At 48.3% G+C, this 26530-nt stretch overlaps 1 protein-coding gene across 2 annotated transcripts in view; it reads right to left on the minus strand.

The window, feature by feature from the left end:
* NAA40 (N-alpha-acetyltransferase 40, NatD catalytic subunit) overlaps positions 1–22959 on the minus strand; it is a 29486-nt gene extending 6527 nt beyond the window's left edge. The window contains exons 1-8 of one of the 2 annotated variants that reach the window (XM_084634738.1): positions 22806–22959; positions 16511–16606; positions 8118–8170; positions 6786–6881; positions 5236–5394; positions 3884–3967; positions 1130–1207; positions 848–983 (exon numbers count right to left, since the gene is read on the minus strand). In XM_084634738.1, coding sequence (XP_084490864.1) covers positions 962–983; positions 1130–1207; positions 3884–3967; positions 5236–5394; positions 6786–6881; positions 8118–8170; positions 16511–16606; positions 22806–22811 — 594 coding nt within the window. In that variant the 5' untranslated portion in view covers positions 22812–22959 and the 3' untranslated portion in view covers positions 848–961. Of the gene's footprint in view, positions 1–847; positions 984–1129; positions 1208–3883; positions 3968–5235; positions 5395–6785; positions 6882–8117; positions 8171–16510; positions 16607–22805 lie in introns of those variants that run through there. The other variant, XM_084634737.1, reaches the window with a different exon arrangement.
* Between the last annotated feature and the right edge of the window lie 3571 nt (positions 22960–26530).

Raw genomic sequence — 26530 nt, forward strand, 5'->3', positions numbered from 1 at the left:
CAGTCCTGACAGCAGAGCTGCACAGGGCTCCTTGCAGAGATCATGTGCCGGGGGCCCTGTGGCCGTGCAGGAAGCCCCCTGCAGCTCTGCTGTCACAGCCCTTCTCAATCACTCTAGTGACAACGGGGCTGCAGGGGGCTCCCTGTGCTGCCACAGGAGCCATTCAGCAGGAAGGTGGCCTCCCCGGGGCTGGCGGCTCGTCCTCCTCACAGTCCTGGCCAGGGGTCTGTGCTCTCTTATATGAGCCTCCGCATTATCCAAATCCCTTCCTTGTCCCCCAGCATGGCACACATATTGAGAATGAAAGCTGACAGAGAATTGGAAAGCATTGTTGTTAAATCTGAAGTGATAACAAACACATCACCCAAAGAGGTGTGTTTGAGTGTGGGTACTTCCCATTTCAGTTGGTAAATGTGTTTCTCCCCCCCTTACTTTTTGCTCTAGGCAAGAATTAGCTATGAGGCCCAAGAACCACTCTAAAGACAATATAGTTTTAGATAGCATGGTCCAATGGACAGGGCACAGGACCGGGGGTGGGAAGAGATGGGTTCTGTTCTCAAGTCACTTTCCCTCTCTGTGCATCTGTAAAACAGAGGTAGTGTAGTGATGATTAAGTATGAGCTTTGTGGATGAAATGTGCTAGACAGTTAGTAGCTAAAACAACCCTCCTCTGTACCTATAGTTAAGAGACAATAACAAGAAAGCTCAACTGACAAGGGAACAAGCGTTGGCTATAGTTAATGCAATTCAGTTCCAATGGAGCTACCTCTGTGTCACTTGGGGTGGACGGTATCTTGCAAGAAAGGCTGCTAGTAAGCAAGGGAAGCAGAGAGACTTGAAAACCCACCTCTCTATGCTGCCTTTAAGTAGAGAGCAGATGGCCAGGTCCTCGTGCACCCGTCCTTATCACCACCACCCATTCCCATCCATCCTAGTCTACTGTCCCCACGGCCTCTCCCCTTTAGCGTAACGTTGCCATAGCACTGAAAGACAGTTGTGTGAACAACGTGTTACAAACGGAAATGACGGAGCAGTCAGTGTACTACCATATTAAATAAATAACAGGCTGCCCCCCACCCCCCTCCCCGCATGGAGAGCAGGAAAGCAAGAGTTAGGGTAAATTCCTTACTGTAACGCTTCTCTGAAGAATTGATAGGCCCCATGATTGTGTTTAAATACTGTTAGCATGACTTTCTTCATCTGTGTGCTGAAAGGCAAGAGAGAGGCCCAGCAGTCAGCGTCAAAGGAATAATACAAAAGGAATCGAAGAAATACTGACACCTAATGATCCTGGGGGAAGCCGCGAGACTCCGGGGAGCCGCTCGGCCCCCTACAGGGAGCTCAGGGCACAGCCCATCTGAGAGTGGGGAGCCGGGCGGGCACAGCTGACCTGGGAGTGAGGAGCCAAGTGGACGCAGCCCAGCTGGGAGCCCAGGCAGCAACTGGGCTGCGGGAGCTGTGACCTGGGGGACAGCATGGTTCTGAGCAGGGTGGGCGCAGCCCGGTTGGGAGCAGAGGCCCACGGGTCAGCTGGGCTCTAACTGGAGCCCTCCACCCACCCTGGGGTGACAGCCCAGCTTTCTTGTCAATTTCATGGCTCCACCCTGGAGCCCTGAAGTTGACAAGAATGAGAGCCAACAGCTGATATAAGTAACACAGCATCTACACCTACATAAGTCATATGCATCTCTTGGAGGCGGAGTTACTATGTCAGTGTAGTAGGGCACTTACGTCAGCAGCAATAAGGCTGTAGTGTGTACACTGACATAATTAGATTGATGTAAGCTGCCTTACATCAACCGAATGCTGTAGTGTAGACCAAGTCTTAGTCACTTTCAATCCTGTTTGTCTGTCAGTGCCACTTCCAGGTTCCCAGCACTCGGCACCATTCTGTTGAGTTCAGATTGGGATTCAAATGCTGAAAAGCACATTTCAGGGCCTGACTCTATACACACTTATATGCATGCTGAACTTTACAGGTGCAAGTTCTCCTGTTGACTTCAACAGGACAACTCAAAGACAAGACATGCCTAAGACATGGTCTACACTTAAAAGTTTTAGTGATATAACTGTCTGTTATATTCACCATTCAACTATAAGAGGAGAGAGCCAAAACTACAATATTCACATTTTATTCCTTCTTTCACATACACTGTTCTTTCTCATCAAGCACTTCTTGAAAGTAGTTGACGTTCCTATGCATAATCATAGGGGAGCGCACCATCTGGAGGAGCTACTTATCATAACAGGCTGGGGTGTGATTTTCACCACGATACCAGTACAACCCCTAATGCGGATGCAGTTATAGCAGTATAAAGGTGTCTTAAACCAATATGGCTTTTTACCTTGCTCAGACAGGAATAGCTGTACTGGTATAAGCCCTTTTAAACAAATGTAACTGCATCCACACTAGGAGGGTTGTACCACTTTAACTACATTGGTATAGTTAAAGCAGTACAACTTGTGTAGATAGCCAAGGCATTATATGTCTGCAGGACATGGGCCTCAGACTACAAATGTTATTTATACAGATGCACACACTAGGACAACACACAATTTGTTCATTGAATCTTTTTTCCTACTATTTGGTTTCACAAAATTTTTAACAATGAGGGTGATTAACTTTAGATCACTTTACCAAGGGAAGTGGTGGATTCTCCATCTCTTGATGGATTCAAGATTAGCTGCCTTTCTTGAAGATGCTTTAGTCAAACAAGTTATTGGGCTCAACGCAGGGGTAACTGATTGAAATGCTCCAGCCTGTGCTATACAGCAGGTCAGATTGGATAATCTAATGGTCCTTTCTGGCCTTGAAATCTATCAAAAAGTTTTATTCTTAGATTCAAAGAAATTAAAATCCAAATTTTAGTCCAAGCTAACCAGAACTGACCCTTTGGACATGTGCCATTTGAAGCATGGCCGTATTAAAGATATGATATTTCCTTATGTTTAGCAACTCTGACTCCAAAGAGACAGAGAGCACTTGGTGGGGTAAAAGTTTTCTTTTACTATTTTATGCTCCTGTGAGCCCTGAAAGAGGGGGCCTAGCTGTGAGAGAGGAATTAGAGTCTATGTCTGCTGATGCATCTTCCATCGAATTGTTAGCGACAGTCCAATTGCAGAATGCTTATCACTTGTGAGGAGGTAGAAATTGCAGAGGACCCAGTTTGACTGTCAGATCCCAGAGTCTGGTTACAATACTGGCAGTATGTGGGGGAGAATCTCTCATCAACTGAGCAATTCTGATCAGGAGTCAGACAGACAGACAGACATACTATGAGCTCAGCGATCCCTGGGGAAAAAACACATACTGTGGAAAAAAAAGTTACAGGACAGCAACCCTGTAAGTTTAGGGGTGAGTATGTGAGAAGACGGTTGCCCAACAGTCTTTGCTTTTCCACAGTGTACTAGTTGCTTTTACTGTGTGATGTTATGATTATATAGAGTAATAGAGTTTAAGCCACATCTAGCCTGACCTCCTGTATAGCACAGGCCAGAGAATTTCACCCAGTTATCCCTGTATTGAGCAAAATATCTTGTTTGACTAAAGCATCTTCCAGAAAGGCAGCCAGTCTGGATTTGCAGACATCAAGAGAGAGAATCCACCACTTCCCTTAGGAGTTTGTTCCAATGGTTAATCACTTTCACTATTTAGCAATTGGTGGCTTATTTCTAACTAGAATGTGTCTGGCTATAATTTCCAACTATTGGTTCTTGTTCTGCCTTTCTCCACTAGGTTAAAGGAACCTTTGGTACTTCAAAAGTTCCCCTTGATCTTCTTTTTGATAAACTAAACAAATTGATTCACACTTTAAACTGAAGGCTATGAAACTGAAAATTATTTCAAAACAGACTTTACATGCCATGTAGAACTGCAACTCACCTGTTTGCCATGAGCTGCAGAATCTGTATGAGGAACTTGCCAAGACCTTTCCTTCTGACTTTGCTTTCCAGCTGCACTTCATAGCTGGGAGGAAAGTGGGAGGGGAGAGGAAACAAATACCTTACAACATGAAGTTTCAAGATCTTATACATGCAACATCCTGAAATCCATGCAGCCAGAAAATTTGCAGGCATCACACAAGGGCTTACACACACCCATGATATACTTGTATTGCTCAACTTCTTCATGTCTTTATTCTGCAGACACTAGCAGATGCAAAACACCGCAACTTGCCTCAACACACAGAAAAAATGCCCCATTTAATTCAGGATCCAGTTCACAATTACCCTCAATGGACTCATTCCAGTCAATCTTTGAATCCCAGTCCCACCATTGTTGGGGTGAGACCCTTGTGTATAAGAGAGACCAGCCTTTCCGTAACCCTCTGCTTCATTGACTCTCCATCTCATTAAGTATCTCAGCCAGAAGTTTCTCTCTAATGTTAAACCAGCCTTGCAGCCCACCATGCAGCAAGCAGGCATCAGCCATGTTCTGTAGAGGAGTGTTTGAGGCACACAGAGGGGAAGGTCAGCAAATCAGTAGCAAAAACAGGATTAGAACCCAGATTAGAACACAATACCCAGTCCTGTGTCTAAATCCAGTGATACTCAGACCTCAGTGGTTCAGGAGCCAAATTAGCAATCAACATTACCCAAAAGAGCCACAGTAGTGTGAATTCATTGTTTCATTTACTATAGTGTTACAGATCCATATTTAAACAGTATGATGGAGGGACTATTTAGGTTTTTATATACATATATATAATTTTCAAAGTAAAATGACTGAGCAAGTATTACTTTATCAACTACAACTGATTATTAACACAGTAAAAGCCTCCTGATTGGTTAATAACTTAGATTGATAAATTATTAAATCACACAGTGTTTTAATATCATGTGTTTCACGAGCCTCAGTCTGACTATCACTGGTCTAAGCCCTAAATCACACTGCTTGAGGGGGCAAAAGCAAGAGAGAACCATTCCCTGGTCAGCAACATCACCCTTTCCTCTTAGGAAAGAGCTTGACATGACAATTATGGCCTATAGATGAGGGTGAATCCAAGAGAGGCACATTCTGCTCATGGAGCAAACAAAGGAATGCAGCAAAGGGGTGGCAGTGTAATCTAGTTGACAGGGGACTGGACTGGAATTCAGGTAGACAGAGATCTACTTCTGGCTCTGCCACTGACATGCTGTGTCAAAACACTTCCCTGCTCTCTCTCTGTGTAGGAGAGATGGGCAGAAGGCAATGCTTATTCCTCAAACAAAGGGAGCAGGTACTAGGACACATACCAGTACAGGACTTCGTCCCCGCACTCCACGTCAAACCGGAAGTGCGAGAACGCCACAGGGACAGAGCTATCTTCCCAAGCAATCAGGTACCAAGCTCGGTCATCTGTCATCTCTTCTCGCTTCTCCCGGTCTTTCCAACCCCACTCACTCTGCTCATACCTGCAGGGAGGGAGAAGAGGAACAAGGGCAGCTCAATGCTCCTTCTGCAGAAAGCATGATGGTCCCAGCACTCTGGTCCCCTTGCTTCCTGCATAAACTGTTCTCAGGATTTCTCTTCCATTTACAGAGATCCAGATGAGAAAATTCATAGGCCAGAAGATTCATAGGCCAGAGGAACCATTATAATCATCTAGGGCACATCTAGACAAATGCTTACTGCAAGACAAGCTGGGGTGTAAATATACAGCACTCCAGAGGGCCACAACCTAAATGTCCGGGTGGACCCTGCTACTGCACACTAAAAAGTTTCCAAGCGCACTTTGACCTGCTGCTGTTTCAAACTGAATTATGCAAAGCGCATTAGGGAACTTTTAGTGTACAGCAGCATGGTCCATATGGACAGTTAAGGTGCAGCATTCTGGAGTGCTATAGATTTACACCCCAGCTTGCCTTGTTCATCTAGGCATGCCCCTAGCCATAATAAAGAGCAGAGAATCTCACCCATGGATTCACACATCCAGCAAAGTTGAGAATGTGTCATTTTTAGTAAGAGACGTGTGATCTTGATTTGAAGACTCCAACTGATGGAGAATCCACAGTATCCCTAAATAATTTGTTTTGATGGTTAAATCACCCTCCCTGTTAAAAATCTGCACTTTATTTCTATCCTGAATTTGTCTAGCTTCAGTTCCCAGACACTAGATCTCATTCTGCCATCATCAACTGGATTCAAGGGCCCTTTTCTATCGGCTCCCCCTGTAGGTATTTTTAGACAGTGATCAAGAATGAGGAGATACTTTCGCCATATCCCTGTCATTGGGGGTCCCACTATTCCCTACAGATTCAGCAATACTCTGGGGCTAGGTAGTATTCTGGTTCAACCTAAAGTACAGAACCCACAGCAGGATTTTGATAGATCCACAGGTTTTAAAGGCCAGAAGGGAGCATTAGATCATCTAGTATGCCATCCAGTATAACACAGGTCAGAGAATAAAATTTGCTTTAGAATCATAGAAATGTAGGACTGGAACAGACCTCGATAGGTCATCTAGTCCAGTCAGAACTCTGTCTAGAATGAAAGAGGGGACACATTCCCCCATGCAAGGCTGATCACATTAACTATCCCTAGTAGCACAATACTCCAAGCACAGCCTGTGGGACCTGTGGCTATTCTACAATGGCCTAGGCAACCATCTGCCAGGACGTGTGCATTCTGGAAGGGGGCAGCACTTCTTCACAATATTCCCAGCGCCTGGTGCATGGTTCTCACTGGTAGCCTTGCAGTTGCGGGAGGTTTTACTTCCTGGCAGCCACAGATACTGGAGTCCTCAGAAATCATGTAGCACCAACTTGCCCCAAGGACAGGGTCCCCCACTCTGGCCTGGACTTACAGAGTTTGCATATTTGTTTTGGTTAGTTCGAAAGCCCAGTCGACTGTAGCCTGGTTCATGCCCGACACCCTCTTACACTCGATGGAGACGTTTAAACTGTGAAAAGAGAGATGGGAAAGCAGCACTTAGCACCAGGCAAGCCATGCACCATGATACCCAGGAATTTCAGCTTGCTTTTAAGCTGGCTGGTCAGATTGTACCAGGGACCTCCACAGCTCAAAGCACGGGCTGTTACAGCTTGAGCTAAACAACCAAAGCTCCCTAGCTAGGCCTGTAGCAAACTCCTCTCCTGCGCAGATCAGGCACACAGAGGGATCTGTCATACACACTCACCAGTGGGTCACACTTACTGTGCAGAGAAGCCTAGTCAGCCACAGATGATGAAGAGGGGATTTGTATTCTGACCTCAGCACTTACGTGCAAGCAAAAGAGGTTTCTGTTGAATTTATGTATCTAAAGCACCCAGCACTGTACTATCCCGGCACCAGGAATTCAGCCTAGCATTATGGGTATGAAGAAAAGATAGACAAAGGCTAGCCTTGTGCTGGGACTCAGGAGACTGGAGGTCAATTGTCAGCTCTGTGGCAGACTCCCTGTGAGACCTTGGGCAAGCCACTGAACCTCTCTGGGCCTCAGTTCCTCCAGCCGTAACATGGGGAGAATAATCTTTCCTTTGGCTATTTAGATTGGAAACCCTTTGGGGTAGGGATTGTCTCTGATGAGGCCCATGCAGTGCTCAGCACAATACTGACCCCACCCTTCAGCTGTGGCCTTTTGTGGATAACACACTACTAGTATTTAAAGTTCCAACACTTCCGCTGCCCAGTTGAATCTACTTCTCCCCACAACTGAAACCAAGTTCTCTCTCTCGCTCTATGCTGAAACCTCATCTTTCAGAGAAAATAAGGGGCATTAGCAGACAGGACAAATACTTAGTATTAATATTTTACTTCACAACCCGTCCTAGCATCAACACTGGCTTTATCTTCCTCTCACTACCTCAAAGTTGCTCAACAAGCTTTATTTTAATTAGCTACATTATGGATCTAAAACACACCCCCACACACCCTGCAACTGGGATGGGGGAACGTTGTGCCAGGTGCTGCACAGGTCCATGGTGAGAGAGCCTCTGCCCTGAAGAACTCACAGTATAAACAAGCAAAGTGTGGGAGGGAAAACTGACGCATGGAGAGACGAAGGGACTTTCCTGAGGTCAGACAACAGGCTAGTAACAGAGTTGGGATTAAAGTTCAGGTGTCCTGGGTCCCAGTGCATTGCCCTAGCCACTGGACCACAGTGTTGTGAAGGACTAAGTAAGGAGCATTTGCTCACCCATTCCTGTCGTATTTCTTGAACACTGGGAAGGCTTCTAAGGGGTCTCCAAGCTACAGGGGAAAAAAAGAGAAATCACACCCTAGAAAATGAGATGTTAATGCACATGAAGCAGTCAAACTACAGTGATGTTGGGTGAATAGAGGGTGTCCGCCTCCGCTCATGATTCTCCTCCTTTCATAGCTTTAAGACTCTGTTTTTACCTTGCTTCCTGAAGTGCTCTGGAGAAGGATCGCTAGCCCCCTTGTCTATATAACGAGGCACAGATGCCTTGGAGGGGGAAGAGGGGAGGAGCTTTCAGCTGTTTAGAAAAAACAAGAGAGGAACTTTGTTCTTTCAATAGGTCTATCTATGTTCAATAACAACAGCTGAGCTGCCCCAGCACCTGAGAAGCATTATTGTGCACCCCAAATCAACACTCCAACAAACCGTATTCCTTAACCCTCGCTTATTTCAAAAGCAGTCAGACTGGCTGATCAGACCACAATTACAAAAGGAGCTCCCTTCCCGTGACAGGGGAAAGCTGGGGGTATTAGAATAGTAGAGTAGGCTGCAGAAAGTTGGAAGGAGCGGGTATTTCGCACAGATTGTTTGGATTCTCTTTATGCACGGCAATCAGAGATGAATGAGTGAGGGGTCAGCGCCATGGCAAGGATCAGAGCAGTAGCTTATTCTGCAGCTAGAACAGTAACTCATGGGCTGACTTTACAGGGTGCAACTAATTTTCTAGACCGTTAGCTGAGTTTAAAAGCCAAGCTGGAAAGCATTTCTGAGAACCAAGGGCACCATAGTACAGGCACAGGTCAGGCAGTCAGCAAGTGGCATATGGCACATCTTGGTCTCCTTCTTTGCTTGCAGAATACTAGTGTCTCTCACAACCACATTCATGTTTAGAGACACAGCATTCCCCTCACTACGTGCTACAGTAACTACTGCTGCTCTTGCACATTAGCTTCCTTGTAGCCTTTGACTACATTCTTCATGATGGCTTAATTGCTTGGTTCCATACACAGCCTTACTGGAGGCTGGACTCTATCATTCTACAGTCAAAACCAAGTATAAACAAGAAAAATCCACTGTCTTTCTATATCTCTTATTTAAGGCCTGGTCTACACCTAAAAATTGGATCGACCTAACTACATCATTCAGGACTGGGAAAACTTTCATGCCTTGTGGGACATAGTTAGGTAGACCTAACCCACGCTGTAGAAATGGCTAAATCGACAGAATAATTCATAGAATACCAGGCTTGGAAGGGACCTCAGGAGGTCATCTAGTCCAACCCCCTGCTCAAAGCAGGACCAATCCCCATCTAAATCATCCCAGTCAGGGCTTTGTCAAGCCTGACCTTAAAAACCTGTAAGGAAGGAGATTCCACTACCTCCCTTGGTAACGCATTCCAGTGCTTTACCACACTCCTAGTGAAAAAGTTTTTCCTAATATCTAACCTAAACCTCCCCCAATGCAACTTGAGACCATTACTCCTCGTTCTGTAATCTGGTACCACTGAGAACAGTCTAGATCCATCCTCTTTGGAACCCCCTGTCAGGTAGTTGAAAGCAGTTATCAAATCCCCCCTCATTCTTCTCTTCTGCAGACTAAATAATCCCAGCTCCCTCAGCCTCTCCTCATAAGGCATGTACTCCAGCCCCCTAATCATTTTTGTTGCCCTCCACTGGACTCTTTCCAATTTTTCCACATCCTTCATGTAGTGTGGGGCCCAAAACTGGACACAGTGCTCCAGATGAGACCTCACCGATGCCGAATAGAGGGGAACGATCTTGTCCCTCGATCTGCTGGCAATGTTCCTACTTATACAGCCCAAAATGCCATTAGCCTTCTTGACAACAAGGGCACACTGTTGACTCATATCCAGCTTCTCGTCCACTGTAACCCCTACATCAGGGGTGGGCAAACTTTTTGGGCCGAGGCCCACATCTGGGTGGGGAAATTGTATGCAGGGCTGGGGCAGGGGGTTGGGGTGCGGGAGGGAGTGCGGTGTGCGGGAGCGAGTGCGGTGTGCGGGAATGGGCTCAGGGCAAGGAATTGGGGCAAAGGAGGGGTGTATGAGGGGGCTCAGGGAAGGGGGTTGGGATGCAGGATGGGTGTGGAGTGCAGGAGGGGTGTGGACTGCAGGAGGGAGCTCAGAGCAGGGGTTGGGGTGCAGGAGGGGTGCAGCAGGGGTCTCAGGGCAGGGAGTTGGGGTGCAGCAGGGACCTCAGGGCAGGGAACTGGGGTGCAGGAGAGGTGCAAGGTGCAAGCAGGAGGCTCAAGGCAGGGAGTTGGGGGGCAGGGTGCAGGAGGGGTTTGGGCTCCAGCCCGGCGCCACTTACCTAAAGCAGCTCCTGGGTGGCAGCGGCACACACCAGGGCCAGGGCAGGTTCCCTGCATGCCTACCCTGGCCCCATGCTGCACCACTCTGGGAAGCGGCCATCACCATGTCCCTGCATGGCCCTTGGTTCCCCATTCCCGGCCAATGGGAGCTGCAGGGGGTGGTGCCTGGAGGCAAGGGCAACGCACGGAGACCTCTGCCCACCCTGGGTCGCAGGGACGTGGTGCCAGCCGCTTCTGAGAGCGGCACTGGGCCTGCAGCACCACAGAGGCAATCAGCCAGGCCATAGTTTGCCCACCTCGCCCTAGGTCCTTTTCTGCAGAACTGCTGCCTAGTCACTCAGTCCCTAGTCTGCAGCAGTGCATGGGACTTTTCCGTCCTAAGTGCAGGACTCTGCACTTGTCCTTGTTGAACCTCATCAGATTTCTTTTGGCCCAATCCTCTAATTTGTCTAGGGCCCTCTGTATCCTATCCCTCCCCTCCAGCGTATCTACCTATCCTCCCAGTTTAGTGTCATCTGCAAACTTGCTGAGGGTGCAATCCACACCATCCTCCAGATCATTAATGAAGATATTGAACAAAACTGGCCCCAGGACCAACCCTTGGGGCACTCTGCTTGATACCGGCTGCCAACTAGACATGGCGCCATTGATCACTACCCGTTGAGCCTGATGATCTAGCCAATTTTCTATCCACCTTATAGGCCATTCATCCAGCCCATACTTCTTTAACTTGCTGGCAAGAATACTGTGGGAGACAGTGTCAAAAGCTTTGCTAAAGTCAAGGAATAACATGTCCACTGCTTTCCCCTCATCCACAGAGCCAGTTATCTCGTCATAGAAGGCAATTAGATTAGTCAGGCATGACTTGCCCTTGATGAATCCATGCTGACTGTTCCTGATCACTTTCCTCTCCTCTAAGTGCTTCAGAATTGATTCCTTGAGGACCTGCTCCATGATTTTTCCAGGGACTGAGGTGAGGCTGACTGGCCTGTAGTTCCCCGGATCCTCCTCCTTCCCTTTTTTAAAGATGGGCACTACATTAGCCTTTTTCCAGTCATCTGGGACGTCCCTCGATCGCCATGAGTTTTCAAAGATAATGGCTAATGGCTCTGCACGCACATCCGCCAATTCCTTTAGCACCCTCGGATGCAGCGCATCTGGCCCCATGGACTTGTGCTCATTCAGCTTTTCTAAATAGTTCTGAACCACTTCTTTCTCCACAGAAAATGGTCACCTCCTCCCCATACTGTGCTGCGCAGTGCAGTAGTCTGGGAGCTGACCTTGTTCGTGAAGACAGAGGCAAACAAAGCATTGAGTACATTAGCTTTTTCCACATCCTCTGTCACTAGGTTTTCTCCCCCATTTAGTAAGGGGCCTGTACTTTCCTGGACCTTCCTCTTGTTGCTAACATACCTGAAGAAACCCTTCTTGTTACTCTTAACATCCCTTGCTAGCTGCAACTCCAAGTGTGATCTGGCCTTCCTGATTTCACTCCTGCATCCCTGAGCAATATTTTTATACTCCTCCCTGGTCATTTGTCCCATCTTCCACTTCTTGTAAGCTTCTTTTTTGTGTTTAAGATCAGCAAGGATTTCACTGTTAAGCCAAGCTGGTCGCCTTCCATCAACCAAACTCTTCCATCAACCAAGCTATTGCCTCTTGGACAGGTGGATTAACTAAACTGATGGGAAAAACCCCTTCTGTTGATGTAGGAAGAGTCTACGCTACAGCGGCATAGTTGTAGCTGTACTGCTGAAATGTAGACATATCCTTAGGAACTTACATGGTGCCCATTACCACAGTATCTGGGTACCTCACAATCTGTAATATATTTATCGTCACAACACCCATCAGGCAGGGCAGTGTTACCTTCATTTTACAGGTGGTGAAACCGAGGAATAGAGTAATTTACCTGAAGTCTCAGAGGAAGCCTGCAACACAGTAGGGAATTGAACAAATTTCCTATATCCCTGGCTAACACCATAAGCACTAGACCAGCGGTCTCCAACCTTTTTACGCCCAAGATCACTTTTTCAATTTAAGGGCAACCCAGGATCTACCCAGCCCCTTCCCCAAAGCCCTGCCCCACTCACTCCATTCCTGTCCCCCTCTCCATCATTCACTCTCCCCCACCCTCACTCACTTTCACTGGGCTGGGGTAGGGGTTCAGGAGGGGGTGCGGGCTCTGGGCTGGGGCCGAGAGGTTTGGAGTGTGGGAGGGGGCTCTGGGCTGAGCTTGGGGCAGGGGGTTGAGGAGGAGGGGGTGAGGAGTGAAAGCTCTGGGAGGGCGTTTGGGTGCAGGAGGGGCTCCGGATAGGGAAGAGTGTTGGGATGCAGGAGGGGGTACAGGGTGCTGGCTCTGGGAAGGGGGGGTCAGGGCTGGGGCAGTGTTGGGGTACAGGAGGGGGTGGGGTGCTGGCTTTGGGAGAGGGTCAGGGCTGGGGCTTGAGGTGCAAGAGGGAGTTTGGGGTGCTGGCTCCAGGAGAGGTCTCAGGACTGGGGTGCGGCTTCCTGCTGGGCAGAATTTACGTCTGGTGGCTCCTGGTTGGTGGTGCAGTGTGGCTGCCGCTAAGGCAGGCTCCCTGCCTACCCCGGCCCCACGCCACTCTTGGAAGGGGCCAATGCACCCCTGCGGCACCAGGGGGTGGGCGCGGGCAACACCTGACTCCACTTGCTGGCTATCTTTGCAAGCACCATCCCCCGCAGCTCCGATTGGCCACAGCTCCCCGTTCCTGGCCAATGGGAGCTGCGGGGGCGGTGCTTGCTGGCAGGAGCAGCACATAGAGGGAGACCCCGTCCCTCTGCCCCCAGGAACATGCTGGCTTCTTCTCTTCCAGGAGCGGCGTGGGGCCATGGCAGGCAGGGAGCCTGTCTTAGCGGCAGCCCTGCTGTGCCACCAGAGATTGCGATCGACTGGGAGATCCTCTAGGATCAAAACAGAACAAAAAATAGTGCATCTACCTGAAACTAAAGGGGAATTCAGGGTAGGCAGATAGGCAATTACACTGACAGCCATCTGTGTAAGAGACAAGATAGAAGGACTGTAATTACCCTTCTGTGTTTCATTTAACACTGATCTTTGAAAATATACACTGAGGCATACTTGTTGTATACTTGTATACTTCAAGCAATGGAAAAGGGGATTCTGCCTATAAGTGGGACTGTAAAAAGGAACATTAGTAACCACTTATGGTATGTCTACATTGCACTCAGAGGTGTGACTGCAGCATGCATAGACATACCCAAGCTAGCATTAATCTAGCTAGTTCAGGTACCAACAGTGAGGCCATAGCAGAATGGACTTTAGTGCAGGACAGCTGGCCGAGTGCATAGCCAGGAGCCCAGGTGGGCTTGTACACCCCACATTGAAGCTTGTGTTGTCATGACTTCACTGCTATCGGTACCTGCGTTAGCTAACTCAGATGAGCCTACACACGCTGCGATCACACACACCAACTGTAGTATGGACATAGTCTAAGTTCAAGTGTGCTACATGATATGCTGACAGTTTCTTGCAAAATAATGCCAGCTACACAGGGGTTCTCATCCCTGTTCATGACCTGTGTTGACAGCTGGGTTTCTCTGGGACAATGTGGCTTGAAAAGCGCATAGAGCGCTCCTGATCGTGGGAGTTCAGCTGAGGAATGAGTGTCCATAGAAGATTAAAAAGTGTGATCTGCAGTCTGACCACTTTCAGGGATCCTCCTCCGAGAAAAAGCACGTTTGATCTTCTCCATAACTGGCACTGTAAAGGGGTTCTTTACTCACTGCTGGGGTGTCTCCTTGTGGCTGCATCTGGAGAATGGAACTCCCTGGTCTGATACCTCCCTGGTTTCATACTCCCACCATCTATCTTTCATGCTGTGTCCCCTCTCACACTCCAGGATTTGGGGTACTCTCGCTCTTCATGATTCAGGGTGTTGTCTCTTTGTGGCTTGGCCCTTCGGCCAGGTCACTATGTGGTTTCCCCCTTCTGGGGCATCAAAGTCTCTCCATGTGAAATGTCTCAGGCAGTCTTCCAATTCACTGCCCAGACTGTGCCACTTCTCCAGTGGCTGGTAGGGGAACCGAGGCCCACCCACTAGTCTGGGCTCTAGCTCAGGGACGCTCAACTCAGTGGCCAAGGTCTGCACTGTTCCAAACCTGACTGCTGTTTCCCGGAGCCTTTTCCTACTCCCCCTCTATCAGGCTTCCTTCTCCACCACCTTTCTGGTTAAGTCCTTTCCTCAGGGACAGAATCCCAGGGCTTCTACTCTCCCCATGGATTTTCTCCTTTTCCTTCTCTAAGACCAGAGAATGACTGCAGGCTCCCATATCACAGTCTCCTTCTGCCCTCACTGGCCTTATACCAGCTCTGCCTGCTCCCTGGGCTCCATCCTCAATCAGGGATTGCCTATCAAGACTAATCCTCCTTCAGGAGTGGCCTATCACATTAATTGGCTCCTTCTGAGCCTTGTTAACCCTTTCCAGGCTAGTCTGGGGTGAACCAAATCACTGGCAGGAGGAAAATTAAGATACATAAATGTCTTTCTATGGTAGGTGTCCCCCACATCACCATAGTATTTGAGTGCTTCACAATCTTTCATACATTTATCTTCACAACTCCCCTCTACTATTATCCCCATTTTACAAATGGGCAATGGAAGCATAGAGACTAAAGCTATGTCTATATTGCGCACCTTACCATGGTGAGGCTGTGTAATTGCAGCCGTGCCACTGTAAGGTGCGCTGTGTAGCCACTCCTTTTCGCTGGGAGAGAGCTCTCCCAGTAACAAAATAGAACCACCTCCAACGAGGGGCGGTAGCTTTGTTGCCACGAGCGTGGCTCCTGCTGACGAAGTACTGTCCACATCGGTGCTTTTTGTTGTTAAAACTTTTGTTGTCCAGGGGGTGTTTTTTCACATCGCTGACTGACAAAAGTTTTAACGATGAAAGTATCAGTGTAGACAAAGCCTAAGTGACTTGCTCAAGATCACAAGCAGGGAGTTGAACCCTGATCTCCCAGGTTACTTTCCTAACCCCTAGACCGGGGTAGTCAATTATTTTTTGTCAAAGTCCATATTTCTTGGTCAAGATATAGTCAAGGTCCAGACTCCAGAGAAATATTTTTCACAGCATAATGACGGTAATGATAATAGTAAGTAAATACAAAGATTTTGCAGTCCATTCAAGTGTCTCCCGGTCCAGATTTGGCCCGCAGGCTGCCTATTGACTGCCCCTGCCCTAGACCATCTTTCCTCTCCTCCTTCTTTGGTTAAGGAGAGAAGAGCAGAAGACTCCATGAAGTCCGACAGGCACCTCACCCTACAGATTTAATTTACCATTGGAAGTGCATAGATATGGCAATGAGAGCTATAGAAAACTACTAGAGAGCAACTGCCCTGGAGATTCCATCTATCCATAGAATGTAGGAGTGGCACAGTGTATTCTCTTCCATAAAAACGCTCAGATAGAATACTTTTCATCCATAGATATCAAAACGCTTTACAAAGATCAGTATCATCATCCCCATTTTACAGATGTAGAAACTGATGCACAGAGCTTGGACACAACTTGTCCAAGGTCACACAGCATGCCAGTGGCCAAGCTGTGCCCAAGTTTCCCAAGTGCCAGTGCTCTATCTACTAGACAACACTGCCTCTCCGCCCTGCATAACCCTACAAGGACCCCTCACTCCTGATGTGTAGGGACCCTCTGTAGAAAGGTGGCATTTCAATCTCCAGTCTTTCAATGCCTAGTCTCTGAGAAAACTGCCAACACTGGTGTCAGCGTTGATGGTGGCTTTTGTAACAGGGATCCATCAACTCATTTCACACGTATCATGGAACGGCCACCAGACTGTAGTGACTTTTAGGACACAACAAGCTGGAGGTGTAAAGCTCCTTATCCCCGAATATTAATCCTCTGAGCTATTCAATTGCCCAAACATATGTGGGAGATTGGGTCTCTACCATCAGTCTCTGTGTACCCCATTAAACATCTCAGGGCCAGCTAGTCCTCATATGATGAGAAGGTGGAGTTAACGCTTGTTTGAGGGGGGGAGCAGAGGAGACACTTACTTTATTGGCTGCTTCTACCTTAGCACAAACAGCATCCATGGCAGCCCGTTCCTCCAGTCGCTTCTGTTTCTTCTCCTTGGCTTTACTTGACTTTCTCTGAAATAGAATGATTCAGGGTTACAGCAGGACAACCCTCACCTTGTCTTGAACTCAAGGGCACTACCTATAATGGGCATAAAACTGAGGGGTGGTGGCAATCTTCCAGTCTGGCCCAAAGGAACTACATATCTCAGCATGCAATGGTCCAAGAGTCATTTGCTTTGATCAAGATAGACTAGCGCACTTGGAGACCTGTAGTCTCCACAGGGCATTAAAGGACAGCTGCACGCAATACTGCAGAACGAAGCCCAGTGGCTGCTGTCTGCCCATCCCTACGTCATGCCAAGTTTCATGACTGAAACAGATCAGATATTGTTCAGCAATACCGTTCTAGTTACTGCAACACAGACCACAGAAATTCAGACTTGGGACTTTAAAAAGCCATTTTATAGCTGCTTCCAATGAAAACTGTTTTATACCAAGGTGGGTTGTTGAGGTTTTTTTTGGTTGAACTATCAATGCAAATATTTTATATTAGTTTTATTTTAAAATACTGCCCACAAATGGTTGAGCAGAAACACTCTTTTCACTAGCAGAGACCCACAGGCATGAAAAACCATAATCTAAGGATCAGATTCATGAAACACAACCAGTTTGATTTTAGGAATTTATCAAATAATTCCACCCTGTATCCCGAAAGCAAAAGAAATTGCTTGTTTACTCTAAAAAGGAGTACTTGTGGCACCTTAGAGACTGACAAATTTATTTGAGCATAAGCTTTTGTGAGCTACAGCTCACTTCACTGAATGCATCCAATGAAGTGAGCTGTAGTTCACGAAAGCTTATGCTCAAATAAATTTGTTAGTCTCTAAGGTGCCACAAGTACTCCTTTTCTTTTGCGAATACAGACTAACATGGCTGCTATTCTGAGACTTGTTTACTCTAATGTAACTCATTTAGACTTCATTCATATCCATGTTTAAAGTTTTCCTTTTTTTAAAATTAAAAAATACTATCTTTTAATATTTATGAAACATGTGCCAGGCACTGCTGGAGACTTTCAGGGACAGCACTACATTGGGATAAGATTTGGGAAATGCCACTCTTTAAAGGGAAGCCCTGCACACACCTCTACAGAAGCATATTTATTGAATAGATTTTCAGTACAAGATGAGAAAGGCAAACAATGACATCTGGCGGAAGATGAGCTATGCAATTAGCACAGCTGTTGCTGTACAGTCTGTTGGATTTGTGGTTGCTTCACAGCCTCGGAATTGCTGCACATGCAGCCCTGCATCCTGGCCAGCATTTGCTTTGGAGCTGATCATCCAGATGAAGAAACTGCTTTATGAGACATGAAACACTTGTTCCCCATAGCACTGGTGATTTGTAGAGCAGATCAATACTGGGAATCTAACTCAGGTCACCATTTAGGGATCACAATAGTAATTTTACTCTGCTCCACTACTCACCCTACTGCAATCATGCTTGGAAATGCTGCCGTAAGTCATTTGTTTTCTGCAGTGCTGAAAGTTTAGCTGGGTCTGCAAGTCACTAAATACTGGTGAGTGTGAGCCAGTACTATGCTTAACCGTAATGCGCACATAAAAAAATAAACCACCCAAGTTCAAATCAGGACACCAGTTCTCCTGACATGTGTCTGGCAAACATGTTCAGTCTGCACATGAACCAAGGGGAAGTGAGGCAGGAAAGCTGCCAGGCAGCAAGCTACATAAACACATGGCAGCAGAGCGTCTCGTGAACCTCCTTTGCACAGACCAGACTGAAAGTTGCTTTCCTGAAATTGCTTGTTTAACCCAAAACCCTGATGTTGAGAAAATTCCTACTCCCTTGCATGCACAACTTTATGCTGCCTGACACCAGAGAAAGCAGATATGAGTACTTTCCTTGGGGATGCGGAAAAAGACTTTGATTGGGATGAGTTCCCTTTCACCCATGATTGAGTCAAAACTCCTCCCACTGAATTGAGAGCATGGGCTCATGGCAGATTCATGTCCTGATTAGCAAACTTCAGCACTTATTTCACTTAATAGCTATCCATTCTGACTGGGGCCAGTTGGGGCAAGATTGCCAGTAGTTTAAAAGATCATTATGGCAAGAGGTAAGTTCACCCTTAACTATCCCTTATTTTAGTACTGAAGTTACACTGGACTGCACTATAACTTGCATTCTCCACTCTCGCATTTGGAGATAATCCGTATTCTAATGCAGAGAGGTAACTTTTAAAGCTGTGTGTCTGTGAGAGAGAGAAAGTGCAGTTTGGCATAGTCAATCTTCTGTCTGTTCCCAGAATACGGATAGCAGCAGGCAAGCTTCCCACATGGTTTCCAGCCATCATGGTACTAGGAGAAAGAGGGAAATGGCTTAATTAATCTTCAGCCTCTCAGCAAAGAGGCCAAGCACCAATGCCGGAGGTCGTTTCTATAACATGAACATTTGCTCACTGGGGACCAGACTGAGATCAGCAAATAATTACAGAGGGGCCACCAAAAGGCCATCGGATGGGAATGACTTTTAGTTGCTCCTGACCCAAGGCCAGATGGGAATTGATGACCTAGAAGTAAGACTCATTTCCAATCTCCTGAGCCATCCGGTTAGTGGAGCACAAGGGAGAGATTTCCCTTTGGCCAGCCATAAATGCTTATTGGGACAAAACACAGGAAAAATAAACACCTGTCTGACACTAAAGAAAAGCAGGGTGGTGCCAAAAAACACATGGCACCAATTGCGGAGGAAATAGCTCATCCATGGAAGTATTCAACTCCAGTGTGATCTACCACAGCTTCAGGAAGACCTAGGACAAGCTTTGACGAGCAAAATCCAGCTTCAATGTTACACAGATGGTTTGGGCCAGCTAGAATCCTGTCTGTTGCTGGACCAGATTAAGGTCACACATCAGTATCATGTATCTAGCAGTAGCCACTATCTGATGCTTCCAGAAGGCACCAAGCATAATTATACAAGGCATCTATGCAATACTTGAACTTGAAGTGATCTAAACAAGGAAACAACACAGCACTGCTCTTTGAATCATGTCACCTAGAAATCAGGGATCTGCAAGCAAAGTCTTACCCCAATTTTTGATACTTCGCAGATAGGAACATCTACAGCAGGGATGATGCACTATGACTGAAAACCCTGCAAATGCTGAAGTGGTCTAAACTCACAGGATAGTGCTTGGGGTGGGTGGAGTTAACCTAGCTTGTTTCTTCAAGAATTACCTATATTTAAAACCTTAAACTTTCCCAAAGTTGCTTCTACAATCAGCCCTGCTGTTGAAGTTAATTGGCGTTCTATAGTCAGAACCAAACATACTTTTTCAACACAATTTTAGAATAAAGATTGAATACCTTTTCACCTCAGAAACCATTTACCACTCAGAGCAGTTATTTATTTGGAGAGGTGGGGAAGGAAGAGACACTACCACACTTCAAAAATGCAGCCAAAAGAAAAACAAACTGCCCAGGATTTTCTGTTTAAGCACTTCCTCTTCTCCCCTCCCAAACCCAGGGATAGAACCCCATAGTCCTGACTCCCCGCCCCACTATCCTAACACACTGCACCCTACACCCCTTCCAAAACTGGGAATAGAAACCAGGCATCCTGACTCCCTGCTTTAACTCATGGGCCACACTTCTCCTAGAGCTAGGAATACAACTCAGTAGTCAGACCTGACTCCATGCCATGCTCTAGCATTTAGAACACACATGAAAAATTAGTCAACATGGCTCACACGCAGAAGCCTCTTCTTCGAATTAAATAACTCTGCAGTCTATTTTTAAGACAGCCACACCACTATAACAACAAGAGGCCAATGAAAATAAAGACTCCAATGGGCTTCATAAAGTGTATTTTGAGAGGTTTCAATTGCTGAGAGTTGGGGGATGTATGTGTTTTTAAATAGACTCTGAGTCCCAATGTACAACTAGGTGCAGGGAGAGAGTCAGAATTTAAAATGCTGAACAGATTCCTTGGTTATAGCACCAAAAACCACCTCTCCTCATGGGACCAACACCCACAAAAGTCCTCATTCCACCACAGATGTTGAAGCATGAGCCTCTCACCTAAAATAGAGCTATCTTCACCATACATGTGGTTGCGTCCCAAGGAGAGAAAAATCAAAGCATTTCAGTTCAGAAATGTATCTGGAGCAAACTGTTTCTGAGAGCTTGCTCTCGGGGCTATGTTACCTGAGCTAATATGTTATTCCCCTTCAGTACTGCACTTCTGAAGTGGAGAGCGAGCAGAAAGAACTACATTATCTGGTTGTAAATAAAGAGATTGATGCGCTAAAACTTTACACCTGGATCTCATTCAAACACAAAAACCTGATGCCACTTTTGGGGCAGAATATACAAGAGCAACCTGACAAGGAAAGGTATTCTTAAAGCACAGAAATCCAATAATAAATAAACTGGTATTTTTTGAGCTTGCTCCAAAAAATATCCTCCCATTTGCATTAATATTTTTAGACTCAGTGTAACCCTCTCCATTAGGGTTGTGATTTTTTTGTTTACACAGGTACAAGTGCAGCGTGGACACAATTATACTGCAACAAATGTGCCTTATACCAGTATAGCTTATTTCCCTTCCCATATGGCAACACTCTCTACCGTAGAAACATGTTTGTATTGGTCTAATTACACCTACAATAAGGGGTTGTACTGCTTTAATATACTGGTACAGTTAAAGTGGCATAATGTGAGTGTAGACAAATCTTTAGTAGCAGGTCTGAAGAGAATTTGTTGTGGCTCACAATGCTTTGCATTTCTTTAGCCCATTTCAATAGTGGCATTCAAAGCACTTTCCAACTCCTCACTGCTGTGAAGTAGGAATTTTCCCCATTACATAGATGGGGAAACTAAGGCACACAGAGGAGAAGTGATAGGACTCAATATCACACAGCAAGTAACTAGTTCCTGGTTTCCCTTCTATTCTAACCACTACACCCAGCTCCCATCCCAGAGCTGCAAATAGGATCCACTCTAACCATCTCGACACCACTCTCCTCCAAGAGTTAGAACCCAGCAGTCCACACACCCAGCACACACCCTTAGACGTCATGCCATCCATTGAGAGAACTGACATTAGTGCAGTGTAGCCAGGATCTCTCACACATTTACTGATAGATGTTCTTTAGATTGTATGTTCATCATATGTACAGCCCAGGCATGTGTGCATGCATGCGTGCACACACAAACACACGATGGCCACCTTGTACTTTGGGGTAGGTTCGGTGTTTGGGAGCAGGGCTTGAATATGATGATAAATTGGAGGGAAGAATTACAACCCCCAGAACCCTTTACAGAGAGGTAAATGCACAGTCCATGGCCTGCTCCCATCAGAGGGGAATCCAGACCCGCACTCCATGACCTCCTCCCATCCTCAAGGGGGATGTAGATCATCACCCCCTCCCTTCTATGTCTCTTCACACCTATTCACCATTTATCCACAACTTCCCCCTTATCCCTCTGAGGCCCTCTCCCTGTTCCCACAGCTCCCCGCAAGGTCTCCCCATTTGCATGGGGCTGCCCAGCTCCCACTTTCACTGATCTCCCATCTCTGGTCCCTAGATCTGCAGACTCCGCAACTTTCTGCTCTCCCCGCACATTGACCTCTCCTCCCCAGATCCCCTCCATGGACTATGCCCAGTTTCTCCCTCAGGTCTTCCACCCATGTTGACCCCCTCCAGGTCCTACCCTCTCTCCCTGGACTACCTTAATAGACTCATCCCAGCTCCCCATCCCAAAAACCCAACCTACCTCCTCCCCGTCCCTGACTCCGCCCAGTCACACTCCAACCTCTTCTCCGGACCCCTCAATTACCCCCTCCCAGACCCGCCTCCAGCTCCCACCTCACAGGACCCCCCCCCATAGCCTCCCAACTCCCCCCTGGACCTTCCCTCAGCCCCTTCTCACCGGCCTCCCCCCACATGCACCCCCATGGACACTCCGTCATGTGTGTTCCCCCAGAGACACCCTCCCCCTTCATGATCCGCCAATTCCTCCAGCCCTGATTCCGCAACGACCCCCCTCAGTGACACCCATGGACTTCCCTCACACCCTCCATGGACCCCCAACCCCTCACAACCCCTCCATAGATACTCCCCCCAGGACCACCTGCACCTTTCCTTCCTCACAGAACCCTCATGGATCCCCAGGCCTGACCCCAGGCCTCTCCCCTCCCTCTCCGGCCTGGTCCCTCCGCGGGGCTGGGGGACCCTGACCTCACTCACCCCCATGGCGGCGACAAGCGGGACCCCACCGACTCCTCACAAATCCGCGGGAGGGGGGACCCACCGGGGGGAGGGGGCGAAGGGGGAACAGAAAACGGTCGGTAGGCACACACTACGCCTGCGTGGGGGCCGCGGACGGAGAAGGAAGGGGCAAGGGGGCAGTGAGGAATGCTCTGCGCAGGCGCGGAGCCAAGGGACTACGGGGAAAGGGAGGGACATGTTGCGCAAGAGCGGAACCGCGCACAACTCGCCCGCGCGCGAGGGAGAGATTCTTGCGCATGCGCAAAAGCGGGGGGGGGGTGGCTTAACGGTCGAGCCCGCGTCCAACGGTCGGCGCGAGGACAGCGATCCTCTGATTGGCTAGTGGCCGTCGCGTGAGAGCCCAGCACCCCTCCACATTAGTGGGTGCGCCAAGAGAGACCGCTCCCGCTGCCTAAGCCTCCCCCCCCCTCTCTGGCTATGTCCCCACCCTATGGGGTGAATGAACCCTCCTCTCTGTTCCCCATCCTATATTTGCTCCCTCCCCAATATCTCCCCTCCCTGTGCTGCCTCCTTGTAACCCCTGACCTCGCCCCAACTCCCCCACATCCTGCCCCTCCCTGCACCCCCTGACCCCGACTGAACACCCCCTGTGCTCTGACAGGACACCCCTGCTCCCCCTCTCTGTGCCCTGCCCAATGCCCCCATGTCTCCTGGCCCACCAGTGCTCCTACGTCCCTGCCCCATGCCCCTGACCCTGATCCAGTTCTCCCTGCATGCTTTGATCCAAACCAAATACTCCCCACACTCCTGATGCTGATGCTCCCTGCCCCTCCTTGTATCCCAACCCAACAGTCCTTGTAACTGAGACCCAATGCCCCATTGACCCCAGCCCAACATCTGCTCCCGCTCCCTGTGCCACTTGACTCCAACCCAACACTTCCTGTGGCCCCAGACCCAATGTCCCCAAGACCCTGACACAATGCCCCTTTGACTCCTTCCTATGACACCTCACCCCAAACCAATGCCCCTGGCCCCATCTCAACACCCTTTCCCTACACCCCCCCCTCACTCCTACTATGTCCAATGCTATTCAACATTTCCATCAATGACCTGGAACAAGTAAATATAAAACCACTACTGATAACATTTGCAAATGACACAAAGATTGTTGGAGTAGTATGATGAGTGGAACGAGGAGGACAGTCCTATACAGCAATCTGGATTGCTTGGTAAGCTGGGACCCTTCCAACAAAATGTATTTTAATACAGCCAAATGCAAAGTTATACATCTAGGAAAAAGTAATGCAGGCCATCCCTACAGAGTAGGGGACTGTATCCTGGAAAGCAGTGACTTTGAAAACGATGTAGGGGTCACAGTGAACAAACAACTCAACATGAGCTCTCAGTCTGATGCTGGAGTAAAAAAAGGGCCAATAGGATGCAATCCTTGGATGTATAAAACGGGAGTAGTGAGCAGGAGCAGGGAGATGGTTTTACCTCTATATACAGCATTGGTGACATTGGAGTATTACATCTAGTTTGGGGGTCAAATTTTTAAAAGGATGTTGAAAAACTGGAGAGGGTGCTGAAAGGAACCACAAAAATGATTCAAAGTCTGGAGAAAATGCCATATAGGGGAGATTTATGGAGCTCAATCTATTTAGCTTCTCAAAAAGAAGATTGAGAGGTAACTTGAATACAATGTATAAGCACTTTCAGGAAGAGAATATCCCAGGTATTAAAGGGCTCTTTAGGCTAGTGAAGAAAAGCAGAGTAAGAACCAATGTCTGGAAGTTAAAGTTAGACACATTCCAACTAGAAATAAGGCACCAATGTTTCACAGTGGGGATGGGTGAGGAGGGCAAACTCCTGAGGGCAGTGGGGGATTCTCCATCGTTTGATGTTTCCAAATCCAGACTGGCTGTCTTTCTGGAAGATGCTTTAGTCAACAACAAATTATTGGGTTCAGTACAGGGGTAACTTGATGAAATTTAATGTTCTGTTATGTACAGGAAGTCAGACTAATGTTCCCTTCTGGGTTAAAACTATGAATCTATGAATCCTCATGCCCCGTCCCTGGATCTCCTCTCCCAACCTGATGCCCCCACCCGATGCCCTCATTTCCCCTCCTTATGCCCCCAGCAACCTATGCCTCCTTTCTATGCCCCTTCCCCAAAGCCCCATGTCCCTTTCTGACAACCTGAGGCCCCCTCCTGCAAACCTAACATCCCCATGTCCCTCGCCATGCTCCCTCTCTGCACATCATGCCCTCACTTCCTAAATGCATCTCTTACACCCCCTTTGTATGTGCCCCCTTATGCCCACTGTCCCCCATCCATATGCCCTCATGCTCCCTCCATATTTTACCACCTCATGCCTATGCCGCTCATCCCCTTCTACTTTGCCTCCTTATGTCCCTGCCCATAGGCAAGCAGGAAAAGGGGATGAGAGTGGAGTGTGTATGATGAAGGGGTAAGGGGAGTGTGTAGTGTGAGGAGAGGTAAAGGGGAGGGTACCTGGAGGGAAGGAGAAGCAGGGGAAAGGAGGGCACATAGGTGCAGGAACAAGAGATGTAGGGGGTGCTGCAGCACCCCCAGTTTTGCATGGGGTCCCAACTGCCGGCCAGCTGCCGGCCCCACACCCAGGGACTCCGCTGCTAGTCTCTGTTGCCAGCCCCAGGTCCTGGCTGCTGCCCCCGTGCCCAGGGGCTCTGCTGCTGGCCTTGGTCCTGGCCCTGCGCCTGGGGACTCCGCTGCCAGCCCCACACACAGGGTTCCAGCTGCTGGCCCTGCACATGAGGTCCTGGCTGCCGGCCCCGCACCCAGGACTCTGCTCCTGGCTCCGCACCCAGGGTCCAGGCTGCCAGCTCCGCAGCTGGGGCTCTGCTCCTGGCCTTGGCCCTGGTCCAGGGCTCCACACCCACCGCTGGCCCAGGGCTCCACATCCTCCCCCAGCCCACCTCGGCCCCCTTACCCTATCCAAGGCCCCTCCTGAAGCCACAGCCCTGCTCCCGGCCCCAGCTGTAGGGAGTGGTGAGAGGTGCAGACGGGCAAGGGGCAATGCACCCCCACTCTAAAAACTGTTTAAGCGCCACTGGGAGGGCAGGCGGGGATGGGAGGGGAGGGCATAGGGGAAGAGGGAAGTGGCGGGTGGGTAGAAGGAGAAGGCACAGGGAGAAAAGAGAGGACCAGGAAAGTGGGTGGGAGAGAGGAGGGAAGACAGGGACGGGTTGTAAAGGAGGGTGATGGATAAAGCAGGGAGGTTGTAGAGGAGGGCAGGAGATGAATTGGGGAGTGGGCCTAGCTGATGATGGACTGACACCCCGCAGGGTTTGGAAGGCCTCTCAGTTGCTGTTCTTACTCCTGGCAATGGCTCAGCTCCTAAGCATCAGCTTCACAGTTCCTAGCGTCCCCAGTTGTACTAATCCCCATGTGTCCAAAGACTTAAAATCCTCTGGTGCTTGGCATTTGCCTCAGTGCCCCCTGAACTCATTACCATGCTCCACCCAAAAGGCAGTGGCATCTTAGGAGTGTTCTGTGTGTAGAAATTCTGCAGCACTGTGGAGTGAAAGGTGCAGCGTAGCTGCAAATGACTAAAAGGCAGACATGGGACTGAGAATTAGGAACTCTGTGTCTGATCCCAAATGGGTGGCAAACTCAGGCGGGTCATTTTGCCTCTCTGTGCTTCAGTTTCCCCATTCATAATTCCAAAGGGGCTAGATTATATTACTCATCTTGCTATCT

Source organism: Lepidochelys olivacea (genome assembly GCF_965140295.1).
Source record: "Lepidochelys olivacea isolate rLepOli2 genome assembly, chromosome: 7".
Lineage (NCBI taxonomy): Eukaryota > Metazoa > Chordata > Testudines > Cheloniidae > Lepidochelys > Lepidochelys olivacea.